This window comes from Molothrus ater, chromosome Z (genome assembly GCF_012460135.2).
Source record: "Molothrus ater isolate BHLD 08-10-18 breed brown headed cowbird chromosome Z, BPBGC_Mater_1.1, whole genome shotgun sequence".
Classification (NCBI taxonomy): domain Eukaryota; kingdom Metazoa; phylum Chordata; class Aves; order Passeriformes; family Icteridae; genus Molothrus; species Molothrus ater.
Window position 1 is genome coordinate 17,958,329 of NC_050511.2, and position 26,933 is coordinate 17,985,261.

General features: G+C 38.1%; 1 protein-coding gene across 5 annotated transcripts in view; it reads left to right on the top strand.

Annotated features, from left to right (window-relative positions):
- Positions 1-1,812: 1,812 nt before the first annotated feature.
- GPBP1 (GC-rich promoter binding protein 1) overlaps positions 1,813-26,933 on the top strand; it is a 32,544-nt gene continuing 7,423 nt past the window's right edge. The window contains exons 1-8 of one of the 5 annotated variants that reach the window (XM_036403532.2): positions 1,813-1,995; positions 2,429-3,474; positions 4,267-4,333; positions 18,564-18,682; positions 22,657-22,780; positions 23,261-23,484; positions 24,116-24,182; positions 26,209-26,393. In XM_036403532.2, the coding sequence (XP_036259425.1) occupies positions 18,620-18,682; positions 22,657-22,780; positions 23,261-23,484; positions 24,116-24,182; positions 26,209-26,393 (663 nt within the window). In that variant the 5' untranslated portion in view covers positions 1,813-1,995; positions 2,429-3,474; positions 4,267-4,333; positions 18,564-18,619. Of the gene's footprint in view, positions 1,996-2,278; positions 3,475-4,266; positions 4,334-16,565; positions 16,647-18,563; positions 18,683-22,427; positions 22,555-22,656; positions 22,781-23,260; positions 23,496-24,115; positions 24,183-26,208; positions 26,394-26,933 lie in introns of those variants that run through there. The other 4 variants (XM_036403535.2, XM_036403534.2, XM_054517919.1 and 1 more) reach the window with 4 other exon arrangements.

Sequence of the window (26,933 nt, forward strand, 5' to 3'; positions counted from 1 at the left end):
CTAATAATGAAGGGACACAGGGAATGCTCCCACACCCTTCCTGGGAATCCTTGCTTTTGCAGCACAGGTAAATAGGACAAACAACTTCAAGGATGAAGAGAAAGGAGGTTTTAATGCACTCAAGACTGTGATGAATCTTGAATTCTTGAACCTAGAAAAACACTGCTGGGGTTAGAAACTGGAACTGGGGTTTAAATACTCAGAGTTGAGCTGAAGATTAATGTTTCAGAGCTTCTGAATTGTTTCAGAGTTTCTGTCAGTTTAAAGATAAAATTATCATGTGCTTTTTCTACTTTATGTTCTCAGTTGTTGATTTTTAGTTTCTAGTAATTGTTGCTTAGTTCGTTTGCTGTTAGTCTGGTAATTGTTTAGTCAAGTTTCTGGTAATTGTTGCTTTCTAGTGATTTCTATCAAGTTACGAAAAATAATTTACTTTGGCCACATATACATGCCTGTAAAATGCATTTAAAAGAGAATCCTACAGTATGAGATAATTTTTTTCAAAAGTCAGTACATAATCTCAGTTTCAGTGCATAAACTGAGATTATACACTGACTTTAGACAAAAATTATTATAATTTAATACTAATTTAAAACTTGTGGAGGAAACTTTCAAAGAAAATCCACAATCAAATGCAAGTGCTACGAACGCTTGCCAGCATTCTTTCTAACGATATTGAAATATTAATTTTGTAAATTTACTTTTTTACCTAATTAATTGAAAAAACAATTTTGATTGCGTTGGTAAAAGGATTTCAAAATTGCAAAACAGTGATTTAGGCATTTAGATCCCAGGCAGTAAGAATCCTGCCATCACTTTTCTCTCAAAACTGGACACTCGGAATAACTGTGTGGACCTCCAGGGTATTTGCACTCGTGCACTTAACACCGAAGTGTCGATTTAGCGAAGATTCCGATATTTTGTTTTATTAATCAGTGGTTATTGGTTTTTACTGGCCTCGGGCCCCTCCGGCACCGCGATTAAGCCGCGCTGCGGATGCGGGCGGCGCTCGGTGCTGCGGAGCCCCGCTCTGTCCGCGGCAGCGGGCACGGGAAGGGACCTACGCTTCCCGGGGCCCGCGGCGCCGCGCTTCCTCCCGGTGGGGATCTCACCGGCACACACTGGGCTGATCCAGGGCCGCGCTGGGCGGGCGCTCTCGCACACACACGCGGCCTACGGGCCTTCCAGCCCGGGGCCGGCCCGGCTCTCGGTCCGAAAGCCCGGGGCCCCCGGCTCTCGGCCTCAGCGGCCTCAGCGGCCGGCGCCGGCACCGCCTCCACCTCGGTGCTCGTTGCGCACACGCAGGCGGGGCCTCGCCCCTGCACGGTTAGTGACGGCGGCGCCGGGGACTCCCGCCGCGAGGGCGGGGCGCGCTCTGGGGATTCCCCGTCCCGCGCGGAACCTTCGGGATGGTTCCCGTAACGTCACGGCGGGGGCGGTACCGGGGAGCCCCGCCCGCCCGCTCCTCCCTAGGCTCCCGCGCGGGGGCTCTCGCGGAGCATGCGTGTGCGGGTGGGGAGCACTGCGGCGCGGAGCGGAGCCATTTTGAGGGAGCGAGGCGAGCGCACGGTGTGCGCGTGCGCGGGAAGGGGGCGGGGGCAGTCGCAACAGCCCGGGACAACCCCGGGACAGCGCCGGCAACGGGCGAGGAGCGGACACAGGGCAGCCGTGCTGCCCGGACCGCCCTCGGGGACGTCACGGGGAGCCGCCCCCGGCGGTGGAGGCGGGGCGGTCGCCCGGAGGGCCGAGGAGGGGTGCTCGGCGGAGCCGCAGCGGGAGGTCGTGGACTCCGAGCGCCGGCGCTGTGTATGCCTGCACACCCCGAGAGCTGGGGTTCTTTGTGCCCGCACACTCCGGAGCGGGCGGCCTGTGTCCGCACACCCCGGCAGCGGCGTCTGTCTGTCCCCACAGCCCGGGAAAGGAAGCATGCCCCGGGCCGCGCTGGGGCTCCCTCTGCGGCTCCCGCTGCCCCTCCGGGAAATGTCCCTGGCCCAGGTCAGCGCTTCCCGCCCGCGTGCCTTCTGTACATCTGTTCAGCTTCGCCAATAAAACGAGACATGACCCTTTCTTTCTTTGCCTGTTTTTCCCCCCACTCTCTCCTCCCAGCCCCCACTGCCCGTGGCTCCAGGCCCCAGCCTGTTTTCCTGCCGAGCGGGGCCGTGCGGCAGGAGGAGGTTTCCGCTGATAGGCTGCGCCCCCCGTCAAACACTGCCGCCGCCCGCTGTGGCTGCGAGTGGAGGTGTAACCCAGGCTTCCGCTCGCGGGCTCGGCTCCGCGGCTGCGTCCGTGTGTGCTCTTTGGGATCCAGGTTCCTGCTTGCTTCTGTATTTAAGATTCAGGCGTTTGGGTTTTGCTTGCTTCGTGGTTGTCTAACGCCAGTCCGAATTTCATAGGGGAGAACTGATTTTTCTGGTTCTTTTTACCTTAGGTTGCTTGAACGATAGAGTCAGTCCTGGATGTTTGTAGCCTTTTGCTTCAGCTGGCAAAGAAGAGAAAAGGTGGACACTGACCTGCAGCAGTTCTTCCTGTGAAAGGAAGAAATATTGGACACTGTTCTGGGATAATTTGCGCGTGCTTTGTCCAGAAAGGGCCTCTCAAACAAGCAGTAGACATCTGGGAAGAGAACTGAGGAAATCGTGAGGTTTTTTCTTCTAGCAGTGTCGAGCACATCACCCTTGGATTCTTTTGTCCGCATGGCATGGATACATAGCTAAATTTATGAAGTTCTGAATACTTCAGCTGCAAAAATAAAGTGCTTTCCTCTTTTTACGTACTCTTTTTCTTTTCGGCAACATTCTTTCTGAGTCAGAGGCTTAACCAGTTTTGTTAACTGGCTGCAGGTTAAATGTGGCCTGAGTCACTGTGGGGATATTGCTGAAAAGTTTCATGGCAGATTTTTTTCCCCCCTTATTTCATTTTTTAGATTTTCTGACATAGTCTTCTCTCATTTTGCAGTGAGACCGATTTTATAAATGAAGAATTTAATAGATGTTTGTTTATACTTGTTTCTTTTGTATTTTATTTAATATTTTTCTTGAAAAATGTTGTTGCTCATAAGCAGTATGGAGGTATCCAGATAACTGTTTACAAATGCCTCTGCTACCGGAAGGTAGGAAATTTCTTCAGTTCATATGTGAAATTTGGATTTTTGACATCACAGTCTGTGGAGTAAAAACTGTATTTATTTCACTTGGAGCTGATGCTGCATATAGTGGTATCTACATGCAATAGACAAGAGAAGAAACTGTCAGAGAAAATAAAAGGCTTTTAAGACAGACATTGGCAGACTTTGTAAATAGCCTTGCAGAATCTGTAAGCGAGAAGGATGGGTAGCTGATTTCTGTGCGGTCAAATCTATGTCAAAGTGCCACGAATGTAGTACCAACAGGAACTCGGGATATTATCTCAAGGACAACAAACTGGAAAAATATAAATCACGCAGTACTAGCACCTTGTGTCGTCCTCTTGGATTAGGTAAGTGTTGTAGTGTTCATAAATCAAATTTCACTTGAAAAAACATTTTATCGGTAGAACAGTTAAACCTGTAATTTTTACTGGTTAGAGGTTCTTTGGTGGTTGTTTTTTGTTTTGTTTTGTTTTTTGAGAATGTTGAATGTTGAATCTTGTTAATTTTTACTTGCTGGCTTTTGTAATGGAATAATTCCTTAAGACTTTGAAGAATACAGCTACAAGGAGAAATGTGTAGATAAGAGTGTGATTTTTATGTGAGATTAAGAAGTAGCTATATCTAGATTAGATCCATGAGGAATTTAGCCTTTATGTTAATGTTGTAGTCTCAAGAGTAAATGTTATATCTTTTTGACCAAGTCTTCTGGATAGCTTGCATGTGCCATTCCTTCCATTTGTGTTAGATGTGTTTGCAGCATCAGGCTAGTAATAATATAGAGGGGTTTTCACTCTTTTTTTTCCTTTCCACTATTCTTTGTCACATATGAAAGCCAGAGGGTGTTTTTTACCAAAAATTATTTTACTGTCTATGCAGACTAGGTTTTATCTGTGTTGATATTGTAAGATTGATTTTAGTGTATTTACCTGTTCTGTAATGGCAATGAATTGGACTGACTGGTCTGCAAGTGTAGCACTTCAAAAAGAGCTCCTTCTCCTTGGAATGATACAAAATTAAATCTAGTGGTGAATTGGCTTATCTTCCTTGTTATTTTTAGATGTATTGTAGTTTTCTTCAACCCACAGGGATTAAATATTTTTTAATTTTGGCATTAATGTGTTTATAATAATTTTTTGTAGGTTTGCATTCAGCAGAGTGCTACTGCCGGAAAGAAAATTAAGATGGACAGAGCAACTTAATTCAAAAGTCAGTGGTAATTTTACTGAAGTTCTCTATCCTCTACCCCACCCTGATGATTCATAAGGCTTTAAATAATTAAAGCATTTTTGGGTAGACTTTAAACTGAGCGTCTGGTAGAGGTTACACTTTTACCTCAGCCGTCACCTTCTTAAATATTTTTGAGAGCTTCTCCAATACTGAAGTAGTGAACTAGTGGCAGTAGTGAACTAATGAAAAAAAGGTTTTCTTTAAGGGCAGTGCGAAGATATTTGGGAAGATTGCATGTCTTAAAACCTCATAGAAAAAGTGTAGTTAAGCATGTGAAACTGTATTTAAAAATTACTGCAGAGTATTTTAACTCCCGTGGCTTGTTATTTTGACTACAAATGAAGGACTTGCATCTACATACATTTTGTAAATTCTTAGTCTCACTAAAGTTCTTATCTCTATGTTGTCAATATCTAAAAGTTGAACTACCTTCAGTTTTGTGCTTTGGATGGTCTTGCTGCTTTGTTATCTTAACTTCTGTTTCAGTTTTGCTGTTTTGAAAATACGGGAACTATGGAACAGGAGTAGGAGTCTGTTGCTGTAATCTCTGGCTATGGCTTGTGGCTCTTCTGTATTGAGTCTAGGTGCGGCTGGAGTTGACTGGTGAGCTGAGCCACTTGTTAAAGAACCAAACCAATAGAAAAAGAATGATCTTGTATATTCCTTTACTTGTATGACTATGATTTTTGGAAAGCATTTGATAGATGGAGAGTTCTGGTGTGAGTTGCCATTTAATTTGGTTGTTGTCTATTGTATGCGCATGAGAGTAATAGAAATATTCACTTCTTAATTCATAGAAAAAGTGATGTGTTGCTTGTTTTTCCAAGCTATTAATTTTCAGTGCCGACATACTTATATTTCTTTTCAAGATGCTCTCACTGAAATCAAGGAGCTACATCCCCCACTTACTATTTTGGGTGGCATCTTTTTCTACACTCTTCTTCTTCTGGAAGTTTTGAGGAGTTTGCTTTTTAGCTTCATTATTTCTGTTTTTACACTTCTCTGTTTGCTGGTAGGATAATTCTTTTATCCTTTCACAGTACTTACACTTGGGAAGTAGGGGAAAGGAGCACACAAGATTCATAAATGCTTATGGTTGAAAGGGACAACAAAAGTTGGAAGGTCCACAAAAAAATCACTGGGTTTTATACATAAATTGCACACTTGGCATTGAAATGGGTATGTCAGTCCCTGGCCTACTATATAAGCACACAGCTTACATAGTAGGGATGGGGTAGAAAGGAAGAGAGAAGGGAAGAGATGAATTAAGGAGAAGGAGAGAGAGAAAAAGGAAAGAAGAGAGAAAAAGAGATCACCAACCCTGACTCCTACTGTTGGTCTGGCTATGGGATGTCCTGGGATGTGCAGGCAGGGTGTGGTGGGGTAGCTTTTTAGAGGTAGTTTGCTTGTCCTGAAACAAAGGTTTTCATTTTCTATGTAGATCAGTTATCTTGTATGGTCCATTCTTTGAGGCCTTCCTGGAAATGGCTTGGAGGGTTTTGGGGGATCCCTGATGATCTCATTATCCCCCTGTGGCATTGGGCTTTGGTCAACAGTTCATGCTTGCTTCTGTGCTGGTTCTATCTTTTGTTTTTTGTCTCTCTGTGGACTAGAATGAGGATGCTTGTCCCAGAAGAGTGCTGTCCTACCCCTGCATGGCCCCTTCTCCAGCCATATCCCATTTTCCACAAACCACTGGTTGGCTCTGCTCTGGTTATCCAGCTATTGGTGTTTGAGATATACACATTAGCCCCTTTTCTTCAGGGATTCTATAGGAGTATATTTTTTTCCTATTTGTGAACATATGTGTGTGACAAGGATTCAGGAGTGTTTTACAGCTGTGCCCTTGCACCCTAAACATAATTCATACCTATGGAGGAGAGAACGCCAAGCATGCTGGTCCACTTTCATTTCTTCCCTAGATTTTTTTTTTCAAGTGCTTACAGTCTGTTAAATGCTTTACAGACAACTATGAAGATAATGTCCTTGCTCCTGAGAGCTTATACTTTAAACCTTGATGTAAACATATCTTTTGTAGAGGGATAACTGTCAGCAGGTTGTGTCTTTTACTGATGTGTTTATTCTGGCAGGTTCTTAAAATGGGTACATTTGTACTGGCTAATTCTTCAGAATGGTGCAGGTTGCTCTACTGTTTGAAAAAAGTGTTGGTGGAAACTTTTGAGAAAAAGTACCCTTTAATCCTGCAGCAAAGTTGAAACAGAATTACATCAGTAAAATGATAGAGGCAAATTGTGCAGATATTTAGTGTTGTACAAGTTAATGTACTTTGTGCTCCTTTTATTTTTATGCTAATGAGGTTAATCTGTTTAACTTTTGTGGCTAGCACTGTTACAGTGACCGTTCATCAGTAATGTCTGAGGAAGTTGCTTTTATTTCCTTTTTTTTAGTAGTAGGAATAAATTCTGTCCTGCAAAGACAACATTTTGCAGACCTTATTATAAACAGATGTGAACAAAACTTGTCACATTTTTTGTTTTGTTTTTTCTTGCTCTATGTGTTTGAGTAACTGAATGTGGTACCTGATGATAATGCCCTATGTGGTGCTATCAACTCTTCCACAGTCTCCTCCTTTCCACCCATGTCTTAGGTAGACATAGTCAGGGAAACAGCTGAAATAAGAAGTTATCTGCTTTATATGCTCAGCATAGGGCAAAACTTCTGCCTTTATCAGCTGCTACTTCTTTCTTGTGACAATTCCCAAGTGCTGAAGCATTCCTGGTGATTTCCTACATAACATATGCTAACATAGGGCAGTGATGTAATTCAACTCTCACTTTAACTTTTGAATTTGTACCTTGTTAAAGGGCAAGAAATGAGCATCTATCAGGTTTTTGCTGAATGGTCAGTACCATTTAGTGGAATCATTACACACCAAAGTGTGTTACACTCTCAAGGAGAAGAAATCTGGCTGTAGTGAATTGAAGTTACTCAGTTGAACCTGGCTGTAGTGAATTGAAGTTACTCAGTTGAACCTGGCTGTAAATGTGAAGTTGTTTCATGTTATGAAATAACTTGCATTTTTTAAAAAATCTATGTTTCAGTACAGCGCAAAAACAGAAACTTTTTTTTTGTTAAAAAGTCATAATTATTTTATCCAAAGGATTTAGCAGCTTCATCTATATCTAAAACATTTCTTAAAAGATGTTTTGATTGTTGTGACATTTATATTTGATTCACAGAGGTAATGTTAAAACCTGTTGCTTGTGAACCATAACTGTATATAGTAAAGGGGACCATATGATAACAAGCAGTGCTCATATTCTAGATCCTTATGCAAAACACAGTGTGCTTTAATTGGTTCATTTTCCCATAAGGAATTTAGGCACAAAGTAGAAATGAAGGTGGATTTTTTTTTGTTGGGTTTTCTATATTTATGCTAAGTCTCTGTAAAGATAACTATTAAGTCTGTGGCTGTACTAAAGAATGTGTTGGCTTTAATTGGTTAAAAAACTGACATTATGTTTTGACTCTGCATACTCCTCATACCTAAGTGTCAGTGCTCTAGCAGAGGACCTTACTCCTTCCTTAGTGCTCTGCAGGAAACCTTGGTTTTTATACTTCTTTTTAAAACGTGAGGCAAGAAGTTTAATTATAAATTGTATGGATATCATCTTTTGTTCTTCTGTGTTGTCCAGTGGTAGAATATATATGAGGACAGTTCTGTATTGGATGGTGGGGATATCAAAACTAAAACTAGAAGTTTTGCTTGCTCTGCAGTAGTGTGATTGAGAAATAAGAGGCTACAGTTGAACTGTTTCAGAGTTTTTTGTTTAATTGGTGGGGGAGACCTTCAAAAGTTCAGCTCCCTTTCCTTTCTGTTGAAGGTATGAGTCTTAGGCAATAAATTTTAAAGAACCAAAAAACTTGAGGGAATTACCATAACCAAGCCTACTCTTTTTTAAAAATAGTTTTTCATTGAAATGCCACAAGGGGTGGCATGATACTCTTTCTTTCAGAGTGTTAAAAGTTTGACTGTAAAGATGTAAACTTTTTCTGTTGTTATGGCTGTTCATTTACACAGAGAGGAAAGAAAGAAGGAAAGAAGGAATCTTCAGTTGAAGTGTTTGTCATGCTTTTGCAGAAATTTGTGATCAGTAGAAATGCTTCCAGTTTCAAAAACTCATAAAGCTTGTGTTGTAAGAGTTTGAATATTATTTTCTGTTTTAGTGACATACAAATTTTGAATAGCAAAATAACTTAAAATTAGCTTATTTTGATTTATTGGAACTACATGGATCACAGAATAGTAAGGAAGATATTGAGTAAACTGTGTCTTCAAAAGGGGAATGAAAATTGAGATTTATAGATTTTAAATAAAAGTATTGTTTAGACCTTATATTTAGCAACTTGATTTCAAATTAGTGCTACTCTTAACTAGAGATAGCAGGGAGGGATAACAGAGAGATCCGCTATCACTGGAAATTTTTCTTTTGAAAAGAGAAAAAGATGTGTTTTATGGCAGAAGAAAAAACTTTTGGTAGTGTGGGTTATTTTTAAGATCTGCTTAGTATGAAAAAAGTCCTGAATGATCCTGTATTTGAAGAAGGAGTGTGTAGGCTGATGGCTGAGTCTTGCGCACGTAGTTTCTTTGCCTAATTCAGACCAATATTGGTAGTTTTCCTTTGGCTAATGATAAAGAGTTGAAGCCAAAATTTGAAGCTGGCCCATGGTGGGAGGACTGAAGGGCCAGTGTTCCAACTATTTTGTTGAACCCTCTGAAGTTCATACATATGCTCTTGTTTGTCTTCTGATGAAATAAGAATTTGATATGTATGCTGGAGCTCGTTATCAAGGAAACAAAGCAGTAGCAGCAAATTGAGACACTGCATATAACCTTTTCTTTCCATGCTCTCGTAACAACATTGTAGTGTGCTTTAATTCTCACAGCTTACAACATTCTTCTAGCCTGTTTATAAATATTATGCTAAAAATTACATTGACAGAGTGAGGGTGGTTTGTCAAATGTGTATAGTTGAGAAGTGAATTTGAGGATCCCCTATGTAATTTTTGGTGTGCTGTACTTACTGTGATAATAATCTATGAGGCATTGGATTAAAGCTCATAGGAATGTGCTGCTTAGATATGCATACATACTATTTTTAGATTCCCTTGGAAAATATAAATGTGTATATCATGTCAGTGCTTTTAACATTTATTCTGTTCAAGGTTTTCTCTGTGCAAATCAATTGTTTCAACTTCTAAACTGGTCTTCAGGGAGCATCAAGAAATTTGTATCTCTTTTCTAATTTTTGTGATTCATGGCTTGAACCTTTCCTCTCCTCCCCCTATGGTTGCTAAATTTGAAATTCCATTCACCTTCAAGTATTCCTTGCTGTTTTGAGTTTATATTGCCTTTTGTTTTAATGGTCTTTTGACAATTTCTCAAGTTTCCAAGTGTCACAGAAACTATTTCCTGAGAAATGATACAGACTATACAGAGAGAAAGCTTAAGTATAGAACCTGAAGATACAGAACTGATTTCCTGTGGTTTTCCTTGTCTTCTGGTGATGTGTTCAGCTGACAGGGTTGTTTAGGTTTTTTTTTTTTCCAATTTTGGCTTTATTTTAAAATTTGTTTTTCCTACAAAATTCTGGTCAGCTCCATTTAAATAGGGTGTAGCTGTAGTATGGTAAGTCCATTCCAAAAGTACATATCTTTTAGCTAAATTTTTAAACTTTTAGTTAAACTTTTAGTTAAATTTAACTTTTAGTTAAAACTTTTAGGTTAAAATTTTAAAATGCAGAAGTTTTGGCTATTTTACTATATTATTGGCTAGGTTTTTTTTCTTATTATAGTAATGTCACTCTTTTATCTGTTTCTTCATGTTAGAACATTATGAAAAAGCAAAACTGTTTTTATTTATTCTCGCAGTTCAGACAGATAGTGTTACCAAATGTATCTTATCTGCAGTAATGAAACCAATTTTAAGCACTGAAGATGAGTTTCTGAGCTAGAGAAATACTTTAATTTTGTTCACTGGAAGAGACTTCCCTGAGGTTGGAGATCTGTTCACTACCTGTGGGACTGTCTCTTCCAGCTGAATACTGGTTAGACAAGTTAAACAACGCCCTTAAAATTGGGTGGAGACTGTCTCTGGTCTCATGTCATCTTCAAGTTCTGCTGTGCCTTTTTTCTCCACCCTCAGTGAAGAAAGAATCAGGTTAGGGAACACTTAAATACTGTTGTAAGTCCATGGGGCTTGCCAGGATGGTTCCATGATGGGTGTTCCATTCTGCCGTGTGTGCTGATATTATTGCAAAGCCATCTTTGAGAGGTCTAATGGTCATTGGGAGGGGTTCTTGTGTAAGAGAAGAGAGCAAATATTAATTTTGTCATCAGGAAGGATGAGAAGGAGGATCCAGGGAACTACAGGCCAGTCAGCCTCACTTCAGTCCATGGGAAGGTTGTGCACTAGCTGATCCTGGAAACGTGTTTCTAAACATGTGATGGACAGGAAGGTGAGTGAGAGCAGTCAGAAGGGCTTTATGAAGGGGATGTCACACTTCAGCAAGCTAATAACCCTTTACAATGAGGCAGCTAGCTTGGTAGATGAACAGAGAACAATGGATGGTATTTGTCTTGACCTCATTGTGTTCTATGACATTGTCATGGAAAAGGTGACAAGTATGTGTGAAGTGAGCAGTGAGGTATATCCAGAACTATCAGAATGGTCAGGTCTGCAGGGATGAAATCAGTGGCACAAAGGCCATTAAGAAGAAGCTGTTCCAGTGTACCCCAGGGTTCACTGCTGGAGTCCCTGCTATTGAACATCTTCATTGAAGTCCTGGACGGTGGAGTAGAGTTTACCCTCAACAAGTTTGCAGATAATATAAGAAAGGGGAACTGGCTGATACGAGCACTTGATATTTGGTCTGCTGCATGGAAGAATGTGGGTAGAGGATCCTCATGAATCCAAGGGAAAGTGTGAATTTTCTGGAACAGCAGCTGCATATGCCAGCTAGAGAAGGACCTGGAGGTCCTGTTGAACAGCAAGCCAACCTCGAGTCAGCAATGTGTCCTTGTAAGGAGTAAAGTGAAAAATCTCTGTGCAACATTAGGAGGAATATTGCAGGTGGGTCAAAGGGAGTTCAGTTTTGTCCTTTATACAGACTTGGTGAGGCCACATGTGTAGGACTGTGCCACCCTTCCAGGATGTGTAACACTCTTACGGGCTCCCTGATACAAGAAAAGGTGAGACTTGGCAGAGAGAGTTCAGTGAAGGACCACAAAGGTAATAAGGAGACCACAGTATCTTTCCAATGGGCAGAGGCTGATATTGATTTGAAGTTCTAGGGAGGTAAAAGTTGGCCATTAGTCTTAGATTGAAGTTTAGGGAAGTACAAGTTCGCCATTAGTCTTTCAGAGTTATCTTTGGATGTTATGTTTTAATTTTTCAGGTCCTTTCCAAATTTAAAATTAGTAAGCCGTTAAACTCACTTCTCATGTAGAACTGTGAAGATGCAAATGATGAGGGAGACTTTAGTTTTGTTAATACTATTAATGGGACTAGATGCTCTAGGTACAAGAGAACTGAAATCCCAAATGCTTTGATTACATCTGCTTTCTCTGCCCTGCCATCTTGCAGTATTTCAGAAGGTGATTTCTTTTGCCCTGCCATCTACGGGCTCTCGTGTCCACTTATACAGACAGTGCAGAGATTGCCTCCAGCTCAATTCTCACAACAGTCACTTTTCTGATTCCTGTATTCCAGAGATGCTCTGCGGCTATTTTCAGTGTTGTGTAAATCTTAAAGGGAGATTTGTTTTTTAATGCTGTAAAGGTTTGATGAATACAATTAAATCTAGAAGAAATTCTGGGTAAACAATTGTCTTTAAAAGGGACCACAAGTGACCAGGTGAATTATGTTTTTGTGTAAGTAGCCTTTGTTTTCATTATACATTTAGGGCCAGATTAAATACTTTTGTCAAGGAATTTGCTATTCTACTGTGTCATTAGAAGCAGTGCAGAAGACATTATATGAGTTTCTACTATGTGATAGTAGTCTGCATATACAATAAATTTTCTACAGTATGAGCTGGAGACCTTCTTATTTTATTTTTAAAAACTTTATTTCTTTTTATTTTAAATGTTATTTTTACTTTATTTGTAATTTACTTTTAGTTTAGTTTATTTTATTTTTCATTTTAGTTTTAATTTTATTTATTTTAAAGCTTTGTCTGTGATAACTGTTTTCAGTGTTTTACAGATGCCTGTCATGGGAGAAAAATAGTCTAGTTCTGTCTTCATGTCTTATCCTTTTTCTTTATAACATTTGGCAGCACCAGTGCTTCCTGGTGTAGTGCAGCATTAGTGAGGTGGTACATAGACACAGATTTCTGTCTGTAGTGGCTCTGTAGTTACCCTGTACTGACTCTGGTATGTCACTGCAGTGTATACCCATTTTTTTGTGCTACACAGAGATACAATCTGGAGTAAGAGATGCCTGCTGGGGTTCTGCACTGTGCGTAGCCTGTGGTGCTCTTGGGCTCCACTAGGGGGTGGAAAGTAGTGCCGGGTACTCCAGTCCGCCTGCTTGGTGGAATTGCCCCGGAGTGAACAGCATGAAATCCATGACTAGCATGGCTGTGGTGGCAGCTGTCCCAAATTTAGCACAAATGGTGTGACAGTGAGCAAGCATTTTGTTCTGCCTGTGTCCTCCACTCCCCTCACCCTGGTAAATAAATAGAGAAAGAAACCCCAAGTGTTAAATTAATTTTTACTGCAAGAAGTTACAGAGCTTTATTAAAATGCGACAAATTGTGTTTGTTAGAGACAAGATGTACTGCATGACAGTATTTCAGCTAGTTTGTTTATCTGCATCTCCTTGATCTGTGTATTATGAACAAGCTTTGCAAATGAAACTTATATGTTAGTAAGTTTGCTTGTAGCAGTAAGAGTGAATGGTTGCAGATAAGGTGAAAATTTTAGTATTAAGATGAAGTTTGAGGAAGCACTTTGCTAAAGTAATCTGAAAGCAGGCTAATATAAAAATTCATGAATAGAAGGGTGTTCTCTGCTTTTGTATTGTGTTGAATTGTATTTGTATTATTGAAGGAAAAAAACAGAATTTTACTTACGTTTTAGTTGTAATGGGTGTTCTTTGTGCTTAAAAAATAGTTTTTTCAACTGTATATTTATTTCAAATAGCAGAGGAGAGAGGAAAAAGTGGCTGGAGAGACATCACACTTGTGTGGTTAGCACTGAAAATAGTGAAAAAAAAGTGGATTAGCTCTTACAGTGTTACTTTCGTGTAATGCATCATCCTGCATGCTAAACTCTTTAGTTACAATGACTGGGGTCTGATTTAGAAGTATAATAGAAATCAACAGGTTCAAATATTTGTCTAAGTCTTAAAACTATTTCAGAATATTGTTCTTACGATTTTCAGGACCTTGTGTCTGTCCACCTTCAATCTACTGTGATTGATACCCTGTGATTCTGGTGGTGTTTTGGATTAACACATCTCCTTTCTTGCTGAAATTTTCTCCTTTAGATGTTCATAACCACTTTTTAAATAAGTCTTATGTCTTCATTTTGTGAGGCAAAGTAAGCCAGATTCCTTAGACATTTCATGTTCCAGATCACTGAAATAGTTTGTTATTGCATCGAGTAAAGTTGAATCCCTGTGTTGTTGTTCTTAAGTGTGATTTCACGTGTTTTGTGTGAATTTAAAAAGAAAAATGTAGTAGTGTGAGGAAAATTTGCTATAGTCTTTACTGTTTGATTTCTTAATTAAATTTGGTAAGCACAAGATAAACCAATGGTACTTGTTTTAGCTTAATTTTTGTTGTTTTTGCAGGTTTGGGTGTTGACCCTAAATGTGTTTCTTAGCCTTTTCCCAGAAGTCTTGACTCTGATTCATGCAGTAGCTTTCTGATTCCCTTTTCATAGCATGTTACTTGTTTTTGTAAGACAGAGACTATACATCAGTTTTCCCCAGATACTATGCAGATAACACAAATTCATTTAGAATATAGGGTTTCCTGCTGGTTTACAACTGGTAAGAAATAGTTTCTGTCACAAAAGAACCTTGTTGACTCAATCAAAAAAAGCCCAGCCCAACCTTTTCTGTTGTGTTGGTTGGGTGTATTTGGTGCAGTCTTATTCCAGCTGCAAATATGGCTCAAAGCAGCTGACTGAGTAATATTTATTACAAATCTCTTCACTGTACATTATCTGGAACCAGCTGTTCATTATTCCTTCACAGTCAGTACCTTATTATTGAAGATCATACTTCATAAAACTTCAGAATTAAATTTTATTTAATTGAATATTGGATTAATTACTGCATGTTACTTAAAGCAAAATTCTTTACAGACTTCTTTCAGATTCTCCTCTCAAGATGTAAAACTTAAAACCAGGATTTCTTTCTTTGCACTAAACTATTCTATTATCCACAACACAGCAACACATTACTTTTATCTAAATTTATGGGCTATGGAAGATTTTTGTTACTAAGGTCACTACACTTTACTTGAATTGGTCACAAGAGGCTTATTGCTGAGATGAGACAATAGTTTGACCAGTCTGACTAAAGACTTTTAAATGTATTGGAGTGTTAATAGTATGAGGATAGCAGTATTTCAGTATCCTTTTCTTATCTTTCTAGAATTGTGCAGCTCTGCTTTAGTAGCTGAGAGTCTGAGCCAAGTTAGCTTTTGCCACAGTTCGAGTGGTTAGAGAATGGCACAGTTAGAGAATGGCAGATATGTGCTAATAGGGAATGGTGACTTAAACATTCATTATGAATTTTGGGCCTGCTCTTTTGTTACCAGCAGAGTTTCTGAAAGCACTGGAATTGTTTGACTCTGTGGTATTTACCTCACTAGGTTTACTTCTGATAGCTGTGTTAATGCTGGGAGTGCATCAGCTGCTTTATTAGTGTTACTGAACAGTGTTTATGTTGTGTGTATGCAAGAGAAAACTTGCTGGTAGATGTATAGTTTCATGTCAGTGTAATATAAAGCAATTTTATGCTACTGACGTTTGTTCTATTCAAATACTTAAAATGTTGCTTTTGTTTAATTAAAAAGTAGTAGATCGTGTGTATGCAACCTAAAGAAAGGTTGCAAATGCTTTCGTGGACACAGAATGAAGATGCATATCTGACTCTTTGGGATAGCTTAGGTACAGACCTGAATAGCAGGGAAAGAAGGTAGAAAGAACCTTTTTAGTGTTAGAATGTGTTGCAGTATAATTTGATAGTTGTTGGTCCAGCTTAAGTTGGAAAACAAGCAAGAAACGCACTAGTGTTGGCAGCCAAGCTGATCACAAAGGTTTAAGCTTAGTAAATCCTGCCTGTGGCAGTAGAGGTGCCTTGCTGACATCCCATTCTTATGTTTCGTGATCTGTTTTCAGATTTCACATTTTCGCCTTTGAAAAATACCTTCCTGAGAATGAAGAGTATCCTAGAGCTATCAAATATGTGTCAGATCATTTGAACAGAGATCATGCTTATAATATTTTTTTTTTTTACATATAGGGCAAACTTGTTGGCAACATCAGAAAGCTAGCAGCTGTAAGAATGTTTATGAAACCTGGTATGATATGGAACCAGTAACTTTAAGCTGGGTAGACTATGTCCTCTAATACAGTTTTAAAATATCTTTTCCTGACCTGCCCTTTGTTTCCCAGTTTAATTTTGTCTGGGATGTTTGTGCCTATTCAAAGTTAGAAAGGTTTAATAATGAAAGAACTCTCTGTTCCCACGTCTAATTGCTAGACCAGGCATATGTACAATTAGGTGAAAGAAAATCTTTTCTTGACTTAGGTGTGGACTATCCACAGGAATTGTTTTTCATGTTAATGCCTAACTGCAAACCTCTGAGTTTGGTCAGGTAGTTTCTAGAAATACGTCTGTGCTTTTTTTCTTGCTTTTTTTTTTTTTTTTTTTTTTTGTTAAAACTATTTGGAAGAATTAGCCCTAAAAGTTTGTCTTTTATGGATTTGTTGAAACTTATATATATATTCTGTTGCTGACTTGGCTCTGAGTATTGTGTAGTTTTGGTGCAGGTCTCTGTCTTAACCATTTAGGTTTATTTCTTTCTAAGAAAAGGACTGACTCATACGACAGAACAGCAATATCAAATTTTTTTCAGAGCTTTTTAGCTGAGAACATGAGGAAGACTTGAATCTCCTTCTAGAAAAATTTTTGCATGAAGAAATAGGCTGCCAGTGTCAGTGAGCTGTGGGAAAAGGTCTTTTTGCAAAATACCTTTTCCAGTCCTTGATTACTTGGTGATCACGCAATCTTTTGTGCAAAGGATAAAAGGTAAGTCTGATAGTGAGTTAATAACAAACTCTTCTTGTGGCAGTTGCAAAAATATTGTTAGGAAGCTTGACTAGTTTTCTAAAAATGTTAGTGTAAATCTGTTTAGTCACATTGTTAGTGGATCTTCTGTGCTGTAATTAATAGCTGATGCACCAATAACTTGGTGATATTTTGTGGAATCAAGTTTTCACTTAGTATAAACCTAATCTTACTCATTGTTTTCACACTGTAAGTGCCTCAGTCTGAGGACTTTGTTGTTGCTGTGTCAATCTTTCAGTACTGAAAATCTGTCTTGATAATTTCTGAAGATGTCATGATTCTTCTGCTTGAAGAGAACTGTGTCCAAGTGAAGAGGAAGAAACTTTTTTCTTGCTGGAATCTGTTTCTTAATTTAACATCTCTTGGTTCATTTGTAAACATATGCCCTTTTGTATACTGTTGCTGAATGGGATATATTAGTAAAAGTGAATGTGGTTCCTTTTAGGAAGAGAAGCGTTTTCTGTGATGGTTCATTGACTCCTGAATTTTGTTAATTTATATTTTACTAGTTTGATATAACTGGAAATACTTAGAAAATTTCTCTGGATTTTTTGCTGAAGTTGGTGTAGGAGTGAGTTGAATGACTTCAGCAGAGTAATTTTAAGTTAGTTATTTGGGTGAGACATACCTTTAACCTTGTCCCTGTTTAACTGTACTAATTGTATGTCCTACCCCACAGTTTATCCATGGTATTGGATGTTCCCAAAAACTTAGATATGAGCTCACGTCATTAGAAACAAACAGCAGCTCAACTAAGTACAGTTTTACATAAGTCAAATCTTACAAATCTATTAGACTTCCTTTTAGAAGCTGGAACAGTCTTGTCTGTTGATGGAAATCTGCAGTAGCATGCAATATTCTGGTTCAGGCTGGAGAACAACCATAATTATGAGTTACCAAGTTCACATTCCACATCTCTTAGTAATACATTACAGCAGCCAAAGATTAAAGTGAATTATATCTGTGCTCAATAACAGATTTGCACTCTGCTGTGCAGAGATGTGGAATTCACGTTTATTTGGGCTTCCCTATAGAATGTGTATGGGTGTTTATTATATTTTCACTAGCTGGATTTCTAACAGCATGTATATCATATGAGAAATTTTTTGAGTCATTGACCAATTTGCCGTGACTAGCTGCAGAGCATGGTTTGGTTGCCCTAGTATAATTCAGGAAGTGGTTAATCCATTTTTTCCTGTCTCTGCTACAGTTCAGCTTCAGGTAATACAGTTCACATTACCTTGTGTTCTCTTGCTTATTGAGAAATATTTTCTTACCAGTGAGAACAGTGTAGGGTAGAAAAAGTATTTCTGGGTTTTAATAGTAAACCATTAAGTTCTTTGGCCCATTTTCAAACTAGAGAATTTTACTGGATATTGGTACTCTGGACATACAGACTCTGTTTCCATTGAAGAGGGGAGACATAGAGACATTGTGAGGTTTGTAATGAGCCCAAGTATGTAGGTTTTTCATAAGGAACTTTCATATGGCTGCTGAGACTAACTGTTAGGAATTAATTAAAAATATCAGCTTCTAGGAAGCTAATAAAATAACTTGCCAGGTCCCTTCTAGATAGTACCAGAATGTATTTCAGCAAGCTAGTTTTGCATAGTGTTCTTAATCAGACCTTACACAAGATGCTTCATCCCTTTTATAGGAGGAAATAAAGAAAGAAATGTTACATTTATATTTTCATAATTCCTGTGATATATTTGATTTATGTGACATTTTAGTAATAAAATACAGATTTGATACTGTAAATGATATGATGATAGATTCTACATCAGATCTGTGAGGAAAACAATACGGGAAAACAGAAGTGAAATACTGAACAAAAGACAAGAAGTGTAATCCCTTTGTATTTTCTTCTGATTACAGGGACTTGCCATGAGGTGCTAAGCCTTTTTTCAGTGATTCGGAGAGACTGGACCTAAATGGCGCAGCATGACTTTGCTCCAGCCTGGCTTAATTTTCCTACTCCACCATCATCAACAAAGGTATGTTTTGTATTGTTGTTTTGAAAAGGCACTCTCATTATTAGGGAAATCTAAATGTCATAACCTCAATCACAGTAAAAATGCCAATCTCTTAATGAATACTGTGATGACAGATGACTGCAGTAGAGTTTTTTGCTTCAGCAGCTTAGTTCATGGAGAGAAGCACATATCTGGCCTTGGCTGTGGTTGGTTTAAGACTGCCTTCTTCAGTTGTTTAAACTTAATTACTGTGTTCCATGCTAGAAGTACCAAGACAAAGCATGTACTTGATGTTCTTGTTTCTGATTTTTAATTGTGTCCTTTAAATTTTAAGGGAGTATTATTCTGTCATCCAAGTGATTAAAACTATGCTTTTTTAGAGTTTCTGAAGTGGCTCTGCAGTTGATGGTGGAATGCTTGTTGCTACTGGTGGAGTGTGGTACTTTCATATTGTTAGGCATCTCCACTCTGGTTGTTCATTTAGACTACTGTTACTTTATGTAATGGGACAGCTTGGAAATGGGAAATAATAATCTCTTTTAATTGTTAAAATTAGTAAATATTCCTGGAAGTCTTGAGTATATCTATCTCAGAAATGTTTTTTCTACTCTTTCTTAATTTGTGCAAATGCAGAAGCAGAGTCAGCAGTGGATATTAAAACTCCTGTTATCTGTTTCCCTATTTGTAGACCTATCTTCACTATAATTGTTTGAATTCAACATTTATATCTGCTGCTATGAGAATTGCTTTGTTTTTTTTGTAATATATAGACTTTGTGCAGTCTTTCACCTCCATGGAAAATGCTTGGCCTTGAGAAACTTAGGGCAAATAGGCTTGTGGTATTAGTAAATGCACGGAGAGATGGCGGTGTTAATTATGTTCCTAATGCTTTGATTCTGTATGTCTACACAAACATAAACACATTTTTTTAGTCAGGTCATTGAATGTCCTTATTTATATCACTCTGTTTATGTCTCCTCTACCCTGACCTAGCTAGATTCTTTGTTTAGTATTGTCTGTTTCTGGGAACATAAAGCCTATCTGTTCCAGGATACATAGTGTCTGAAAATCCAAATTAAGAAGCAGTCTTTGTTTTCATTCTCTGTGATTTCTGATTAATTCAGCTCTTTTGATCTGATTTTTTCAATGTAATATGTTTTAAATTGGAAATGTATTTGCAGCTTAATTGATATGGTGTCACAATTGCAAAACAATCTTCACTACATATTTAGAGAGTCTGCTGCAAGAGCTTTACCTGCATGCTTTATGTGCCAATATAGCAGGATAAAACAAAGTTCCAGAAGTGCTCTAGCACCACTGGAATTTATCTGAGGTATGGGTTATATTTGTCACCTCATTTCTGAATTGTATGAAATTTTGTTGCAAGTGCATTTTTCCTTCCCTCTTTGATGATTATTTGCCTCATGGAGTTTAGTTAGATTTTCTTCTCTGTCAGAAACTCCATGTTGTATGTATTACTCTGTTGTAATATTTGTGTGTCATTGTTGGAGTGCACCTTATTTCCCTGTATTACCTGCTCCCTCAATGATGAGCGTTCTGTGATACACAGCCCATTTGGATTTTAAGTGCTTGAAAAGTCTGTTTGTAGTTCTTAGTTTGCAGAATAAGACTTGTGATTCCTCCACGAGGCAGGTCACAAGTGTTGTGGCTCCCTGTCCCCTCTATTTCCTAAAATAGACTTATTTTCTGCTGTATAGCAAAAAAGCAGAAGAGAAAAGCAGTTAAGAGGGATGGAAATGACGAGGAAGGCAAGGTGTTTCATGTTTCATGCAGAATGGAGCTGGGGTGAGGCTAGGGTATCAGCAACATTTGGACATTTTAAACATTTGAGAAGTAGAATCTGAGCTCTGCTTAGTCAATTTTTATATTCCTCAAGTGTGATCACTTTCAGAGATTACACCTGTAGGACCCTGGTTTTCCCCTTGAGCCCGTGGTAGCTGAGATGTTTTTCCTTACATAACTTAAGGCTGGCATTACAGAAACCTGCTACCAGGAAACTCTGATTGTGAATGAACTTTTTAATGTGACGTACAGATTGTAGCATCTCATCTATTGCTGCTGATTTCCATTTAACAGCAAGCTTTTCTCATCTCTCTGTCAACTACACAGCAAAATCCACCTAAATAGGTGTGTACCTGTCACTCGGTGGGTTTTGTTCAGGTCTGGAGCTAATGTGTTTGTGTCAGTGCAGTATTACAAATGGGCAGCTGGAATGGGAAGGTGTTGTGAATAGTGAAACCATTTTGGGACATGGACAGAACTTTTAAGAAAGTTTTGCTGTGAAAAAGGTATGGGAACATTGCAGATAGATAAAGTCAGTTTTACAGTTCTCTTTTACTTCTTGTTAGGCAGTTAGACTTCCTGTATGTCTTAAAATCTATGTTGGTTCTATCCCTTTTTCTTGATTGGCTGAATTGGGTCAGATAGTTTCTAAATTTACGGAAGTAATCAATACATTTCCTTTTGACTACGAAGCTTACTGTCATCTCTGCCTCGAGAGGCTTCATAGGCAGGTATCTCCATCATGTGGGGAAAATGCAAACTGCATGATCTTTGCACACTGTTCAGAAGTGTCGGATTCCTGATAGCATGTACAACTCAAACACAACATATAAAATGCTGTCAGTTATACTTTGTAAAAACGTTGATTGTTTTGAAGTTAATACAAAAAAAGAAAGTTTTAAATTAAAAAAAATTTAAATTAAAAAAAAATCTTTACAGGTTGTTGTATGTAAATGAACACATGAAGTATCTTCTAAAATTTCACCTAAGATTGGCAGATCTAGTGCTTTCTGAAGTTTTTGGCAGCTCAGTCAAAATCTTTTAAGGATTTTCTTTCACTTAAATATTTAGATTAATTTGGTAATTTTTGAAGTTTTTATTTTAACAATTTTTGCAGTCTTCTGGTCTTGCTCTCTCCAAGGAGAGTTTGTCAAGTAATTCATGTCCCATGTCTTAGATTGAGAGGGTAGTCCCTGTACATTTGACTTCTAAAAATTAACAGTCTAAAAATACCTGCTTTGATTTTTAAAGATATACTTATTTGAGTTTGAATTTTAAGCAGTGAATATTGAACAGCACCTTGAGCTCTACAGGGGTGTTTTCCATAGAGCTTTGGGGATCTTTTTTTGTGTGTGTGATTTCCTCTGTGGGTTAGGTGGGAAGAAGGAAGTAATTTTAAAGGTACACCCAGAGAGAAGTTATAAGGAAAATACGGGTTGTGTAAGGAAAAATGTTTTTTAGTTTAATCCCTTTAGGTATGAGTTCTAGTCAGGATGTAGTTTGATTTCTTGGTGCTGTTCTCAAGATACGATTTTAGTTTACTACTTATCTTCCTACTGATATTTTAAAGATTTATTTCTTTAAAAATTCTTTAATGTGTGCTTATAAGCTGAAAATTTGAGGTATCTTTGTGAATCTGGGCACTTCTGATTCTAGATTTTATTAGTATTTCATAACTACTTGTATTTGCCTTTTTAAATTGTAATAATTCCAAGATTAATGAATTAGGGTTTGTTTGAGTATAGCTGCCTGGGGTGGAAGGGATTCCTTGCTTTCTATGGAATGCAGGTATGTAGTCTCTGCAAATCCAGATTAAGATCCCAGACTTCTTCTCAGCCTTCCAAATTGTGATCTTCTGTCCTTTCTTATATTTAAAAAAAAATTTTCTTCTGCTGCAACACATGTCACTTGTGCTCTGTTTTGCTGCCGAAACAGAGTAGACACTTCTTACCTTGTGTCACAGGCATGTGGCTTAAGGGCTGTTTCAGTGTCCTGGATCAGAAGATGCAGCTTCCACTCTGTTAGCCTGGGAGATGGTGACACAGCTCTGCATGAGAGGACTGCTGCATTGCCTTTCATTCAAAGTTCTTGTAAGAATGAATTATATACTGTCAACAATGTGCATGTTACAGTTCTGATGATTAAGTTGTTAGTAATCAGATCTCAGGTCTACCACTTATGCTCCTTTGCAGTCATCGCTGAATTTTGAGAAACATTCTGAAAATTTTTCATGGACAGAGAATAGTTATGAAGCAAATCGCAGAAGACACAATTCTTCGGAAGGGTTTGATCCTAACACTGGAAGGCCAAATGGAGGTATAATTTATGGAATACTGTGAATATGTTTGTGTCATTTCTTTGTAGCACTAGCTAGAAAGCAAGTCTGATGATGACAGCTCATGTGTGCTAAATTCTTTTTCTGCAGTGAAAGAGAGGTAATGGAAAGACATATCTGGGAGAGGATGTGAGCATAAGGGTTGGCTGAAGTGATGCGATTGCAGGTGTATTTCTCTCTTGAGTAGAATATGAATGTTGAGTTAATACTCTAGCCAACAACATATAAAATGAGTAGCCAGAAAAAGAGATTGACTTGTTGTAGCATTGGCTGGCTATTTTATCTCTGGCACTGTTTTGTGAGATCCTTCCCTGCTGCTTATGCAATTGAAAACTTGTTTCCTATGCTATTGTATCCCAGTGTATAGAGCTTGTGATTTAGCTTTTTTAACAATTCTGCAGAGTAAAATATTATTTTAAAATGGTTTGTAATTACATTTATTTAAAATTTTAAAATCCAAGGGCATTTTGGGCGAAAAGAGAGGAATGGTTGGCGTTCACAAGGCAGAAATGGTCCAGAAAATATAAACCGACGGGGAGGGTACTATGGTGGAGGTTCCCATTCTCGTAGCAGCACCTTCCATTGTGGAAAAGGCCAGGGACTGCATGAAAACAGTGTACTTGATAATGAAACCCGGAAAAAGGAAGAAAAAGAAGTACCCAACCAGTTTGAGGCTGAGGACTTCGTAAGTAAATTGTAATTACAATTAAAAAGGTTTCATTTTGTCTGCAAATACCATTTTGTCCATTACAAGGCGCTTCATGAGATTTCACCAGTTTCAGATCATCATGTAAGGAATTTTCTGTAGGTAAGGGAGTGTTGGTAGTTTGTCTAATAACTTGTTTCTCATTTTATAACCAGATTTTTCACTATATGTTTATTATTGTTATTTGTATATTTAAGTGAAACTACAGTTGGATTGCTATCTGCTGTGGTATTGTGTATGTATTAAATTCTACACAATTACCTTATTGGAATCTGAAATAGTAACAAAGTAATTTTCATGCCTGTGGCCTTTGAGCTCTGATGCTTTAACCTGGAGTTAGGATGTAAGGGGAAGGGTGATCTTACTCTTTGAAGAAACATACATGGCTGGTTTTTTGCTTTCTCTGCTGCTGTCATATAATGGCATTGGCTGCTGCCTGAGATATTTTGTTAGAGAAGAGAAACAAGTGAGCATTGTCCTGTTTGGTTCCTGGGGGAGGTGTTTAGTCTGTCAGCAGAGGTCATGCTGCTGATGTTATTGTGATTCTTTAGTTCATTCATCCCACAGTTTAAGGGTTACTTCTTTTAATAATGACAAAACTTTCTTTCAGCCGTCTTTAAACCCTGAATATGAGAGGGAATCAAACCAGAATAAATCTCTAGCTGCAGGTGTGTGGGGTGAGTATTTTTGTTGTTTTTAAATGCAAAAACGTAGCAGAGATCTGAAGTTGTTTTATTTGAAACACAAGCCTCTTTTTAGAATTCTAAATGTATAGATTGAGAAGACTTCAATATTATTACAATGTAGGTATCTTTTTGTTAAAGGGTAGCACTTCCATATGCGTATCAGTTAGCTAGTCTGTAGATGCCACCACAACTAATACTCTTTCCCAGAACAAGTATACCTCTTTTTTTGTAAAGATGTCAAGAAATCTTCACCTTTATTTTCAAGAGGAAGTGCAATGAAGGCTGGTCACCTAAATAAGTGGTATTGATTGCTAGCTGAAGGCTTTGTAAAATGTGTTGGAAGAATTTGGAGAGAAACCTGGGAGAGCTGGAAGAGTAGTTTAGCTTGCAGAGATTTAAGGTCTCTTTCTGGAAGCAAATGTCTTATAATGTTGGTTGTGTTTGTGTATTATTTGTATGACAATACAATCCTGGGCAGGGACATTGGGCAGACCTGTAGTCTGGATTGTTTTCTCATCCTCACCTGAGTGTTTGGCTAACATTTTACAATTTCTAATGGGCTTTATGTTGTAAATTGTTTACCCCAAGAAAGTGGTAGCATCAGATGGCAGGGGTTTTAAAGTAAATGTACTCACAATACAAACATTTCTCTTTATTTAAAAAAAATTAATTAAACATGAAAACTTTTACTTGTCTACTTAGACTACCGCTAATACTGAGATTTTAAAGGTATTTTAGTTTGCTGATTCTTTTCTCGTACTTAACCGGTATTTTTTGCATGATAAGTAATATTAGATGTAGGCCAGCCCCTCAACATAAATATCTAATTGCTGTAAACCTTTACAGCATCATAAATAATTGGACAGCTTTCTGGTTTTGTGTTGTTAGCAGCTTTCATGTGATAACCTATCTTTCAATAAAAAGTCTTGTTTTGTAATTGAAAAACTGAAGGCTGTTATTATTCCCTTTAGAAGGAAAAATTATTCAGGATAGAGGAGTGTTACAATCCCTTCTAATATCTGTTAAAAACATAGGCATCTTTTAGATTCCATTTTACCTTGTGCATATGTGATGGGAGCCTGTAAATATTATGAAAAATCTTGTCATGAGATTTAATGAGAATTAAACTTACAGTTATGATAACTATTTTGTAGCATCTACCTGCTAAATAAAGCAAAAGTCATGTATTCTTTTAAGTAAGGGTTTGTTGGTTTTTTTTTTAAACAGAGGGTATAGTGACTATGTGAAGTAGAATTGCTTGCAGGGAGAGGAAATAATCCTTGAAAAGGCTCTTAATGTTGGAACGCATGTACAAAAAAAGATATTTTTTTTCTTTTTGAAAATTTTAGAACCGTTTTAATGGATGTTCCTTAATGCTGCTAAATGGCAGTTTTTCTAGTTTGATAGCTGACTAATTTGTATGTCTCCTAATTTGTTCTCCAGTGAATACAGAAATTTTGTTCTATTGTGTCCATCTGAAGCATGGAGCTAGAGAAACTGGTCATTGCCATGGTCTAATGTGTAGTGCACATCTTGTCTCATGTTTATAGAACCTCAGTGCAGAGCTCTAAACTGAGCTGTTAATAAATATATAACTAATTATTCTTGAGGAAATCTTAAGGGGAATATGAAAGCCATAAACTCTTGTGAAGTTTGAGTAACTATCAACAACTAACATTATTTTGATTGTAGAATTACTACACAGGAGTCTCTAGAAATGTGTAGCAGGTTTCTTTGAAGAATATATTTTCTTTTAAAAAGTGCAATTCCTGCATTGCCAAGTGAAATATTTTTAAAATGATGACTGTAGAAAAAGGAACAGAATCTGTGTTTTTCCAGGTTCACACAGTATGTTATTTGTGGAGCTAATACTGATTTATGTTCCTGATTTATGCCTGTTTGCTCTGGATCAGATGGCTGTTCCGGTACCTTATGAACTAAAAACTAGTGAGTTGTGTACACAGACACACATACACACACATATCTATATACACACACACTTCTTTTTTTCTTCCAGAGTACCCTTTAAATCCTAAATCTAGATCTCAGAGAATGCTGGTCATTAAAAAAGGCAGTACAAAAGAACTGCGGATATCTGGATTCCCAGTAGCGGGAAGCCTTCACTCGCAGCCCGTAAGGAATGGAACTGGCACAAGTGTTTATAAAGGATTAGTCCCCAAACCTGTAACTCCACCTGCAAAGGTGAGTATTGGATACCAGTGTTATGAAAAACATGCCTAGAAACATCATGCTGTAATTCTCAGTGTGTTTATTTCATCCCTGAGAATACTGTTCCTACATTATCATGTATTCAACACTTGCAAACTGCAACACACCCCAAAAATGAATAGAAACAACTTTTTTTACATTTTTCTTTTTAAATTATAATTTAGTTTCTCTTTGCTTCTCATCTACCCCTTTTTAGAAGTGCAACAGCTGTACAAGGGAGAGTAAAAATGATGTTTTTTAATTTATGGAATAGCAGTCCCTTTTGTATATATGATTTCAACAGAACAAAATAAGGTACATTTTAGAGAGGTATAGTCAGCATATTACCTTCAGAATTTATCCCAGTTATAGACAGAGATGACATTATAACCTAGTAGAATCATTCTGGTCTCTTTCCAAATGCGACTTTCCATACGCATAATCAGAATATTCTGAGTTAGGGAAGGGACCCACAAGAATCATCAAGTCCAGCTCTTAAGTGAATGCTCCATATGGACTCAAACCCATGACCCT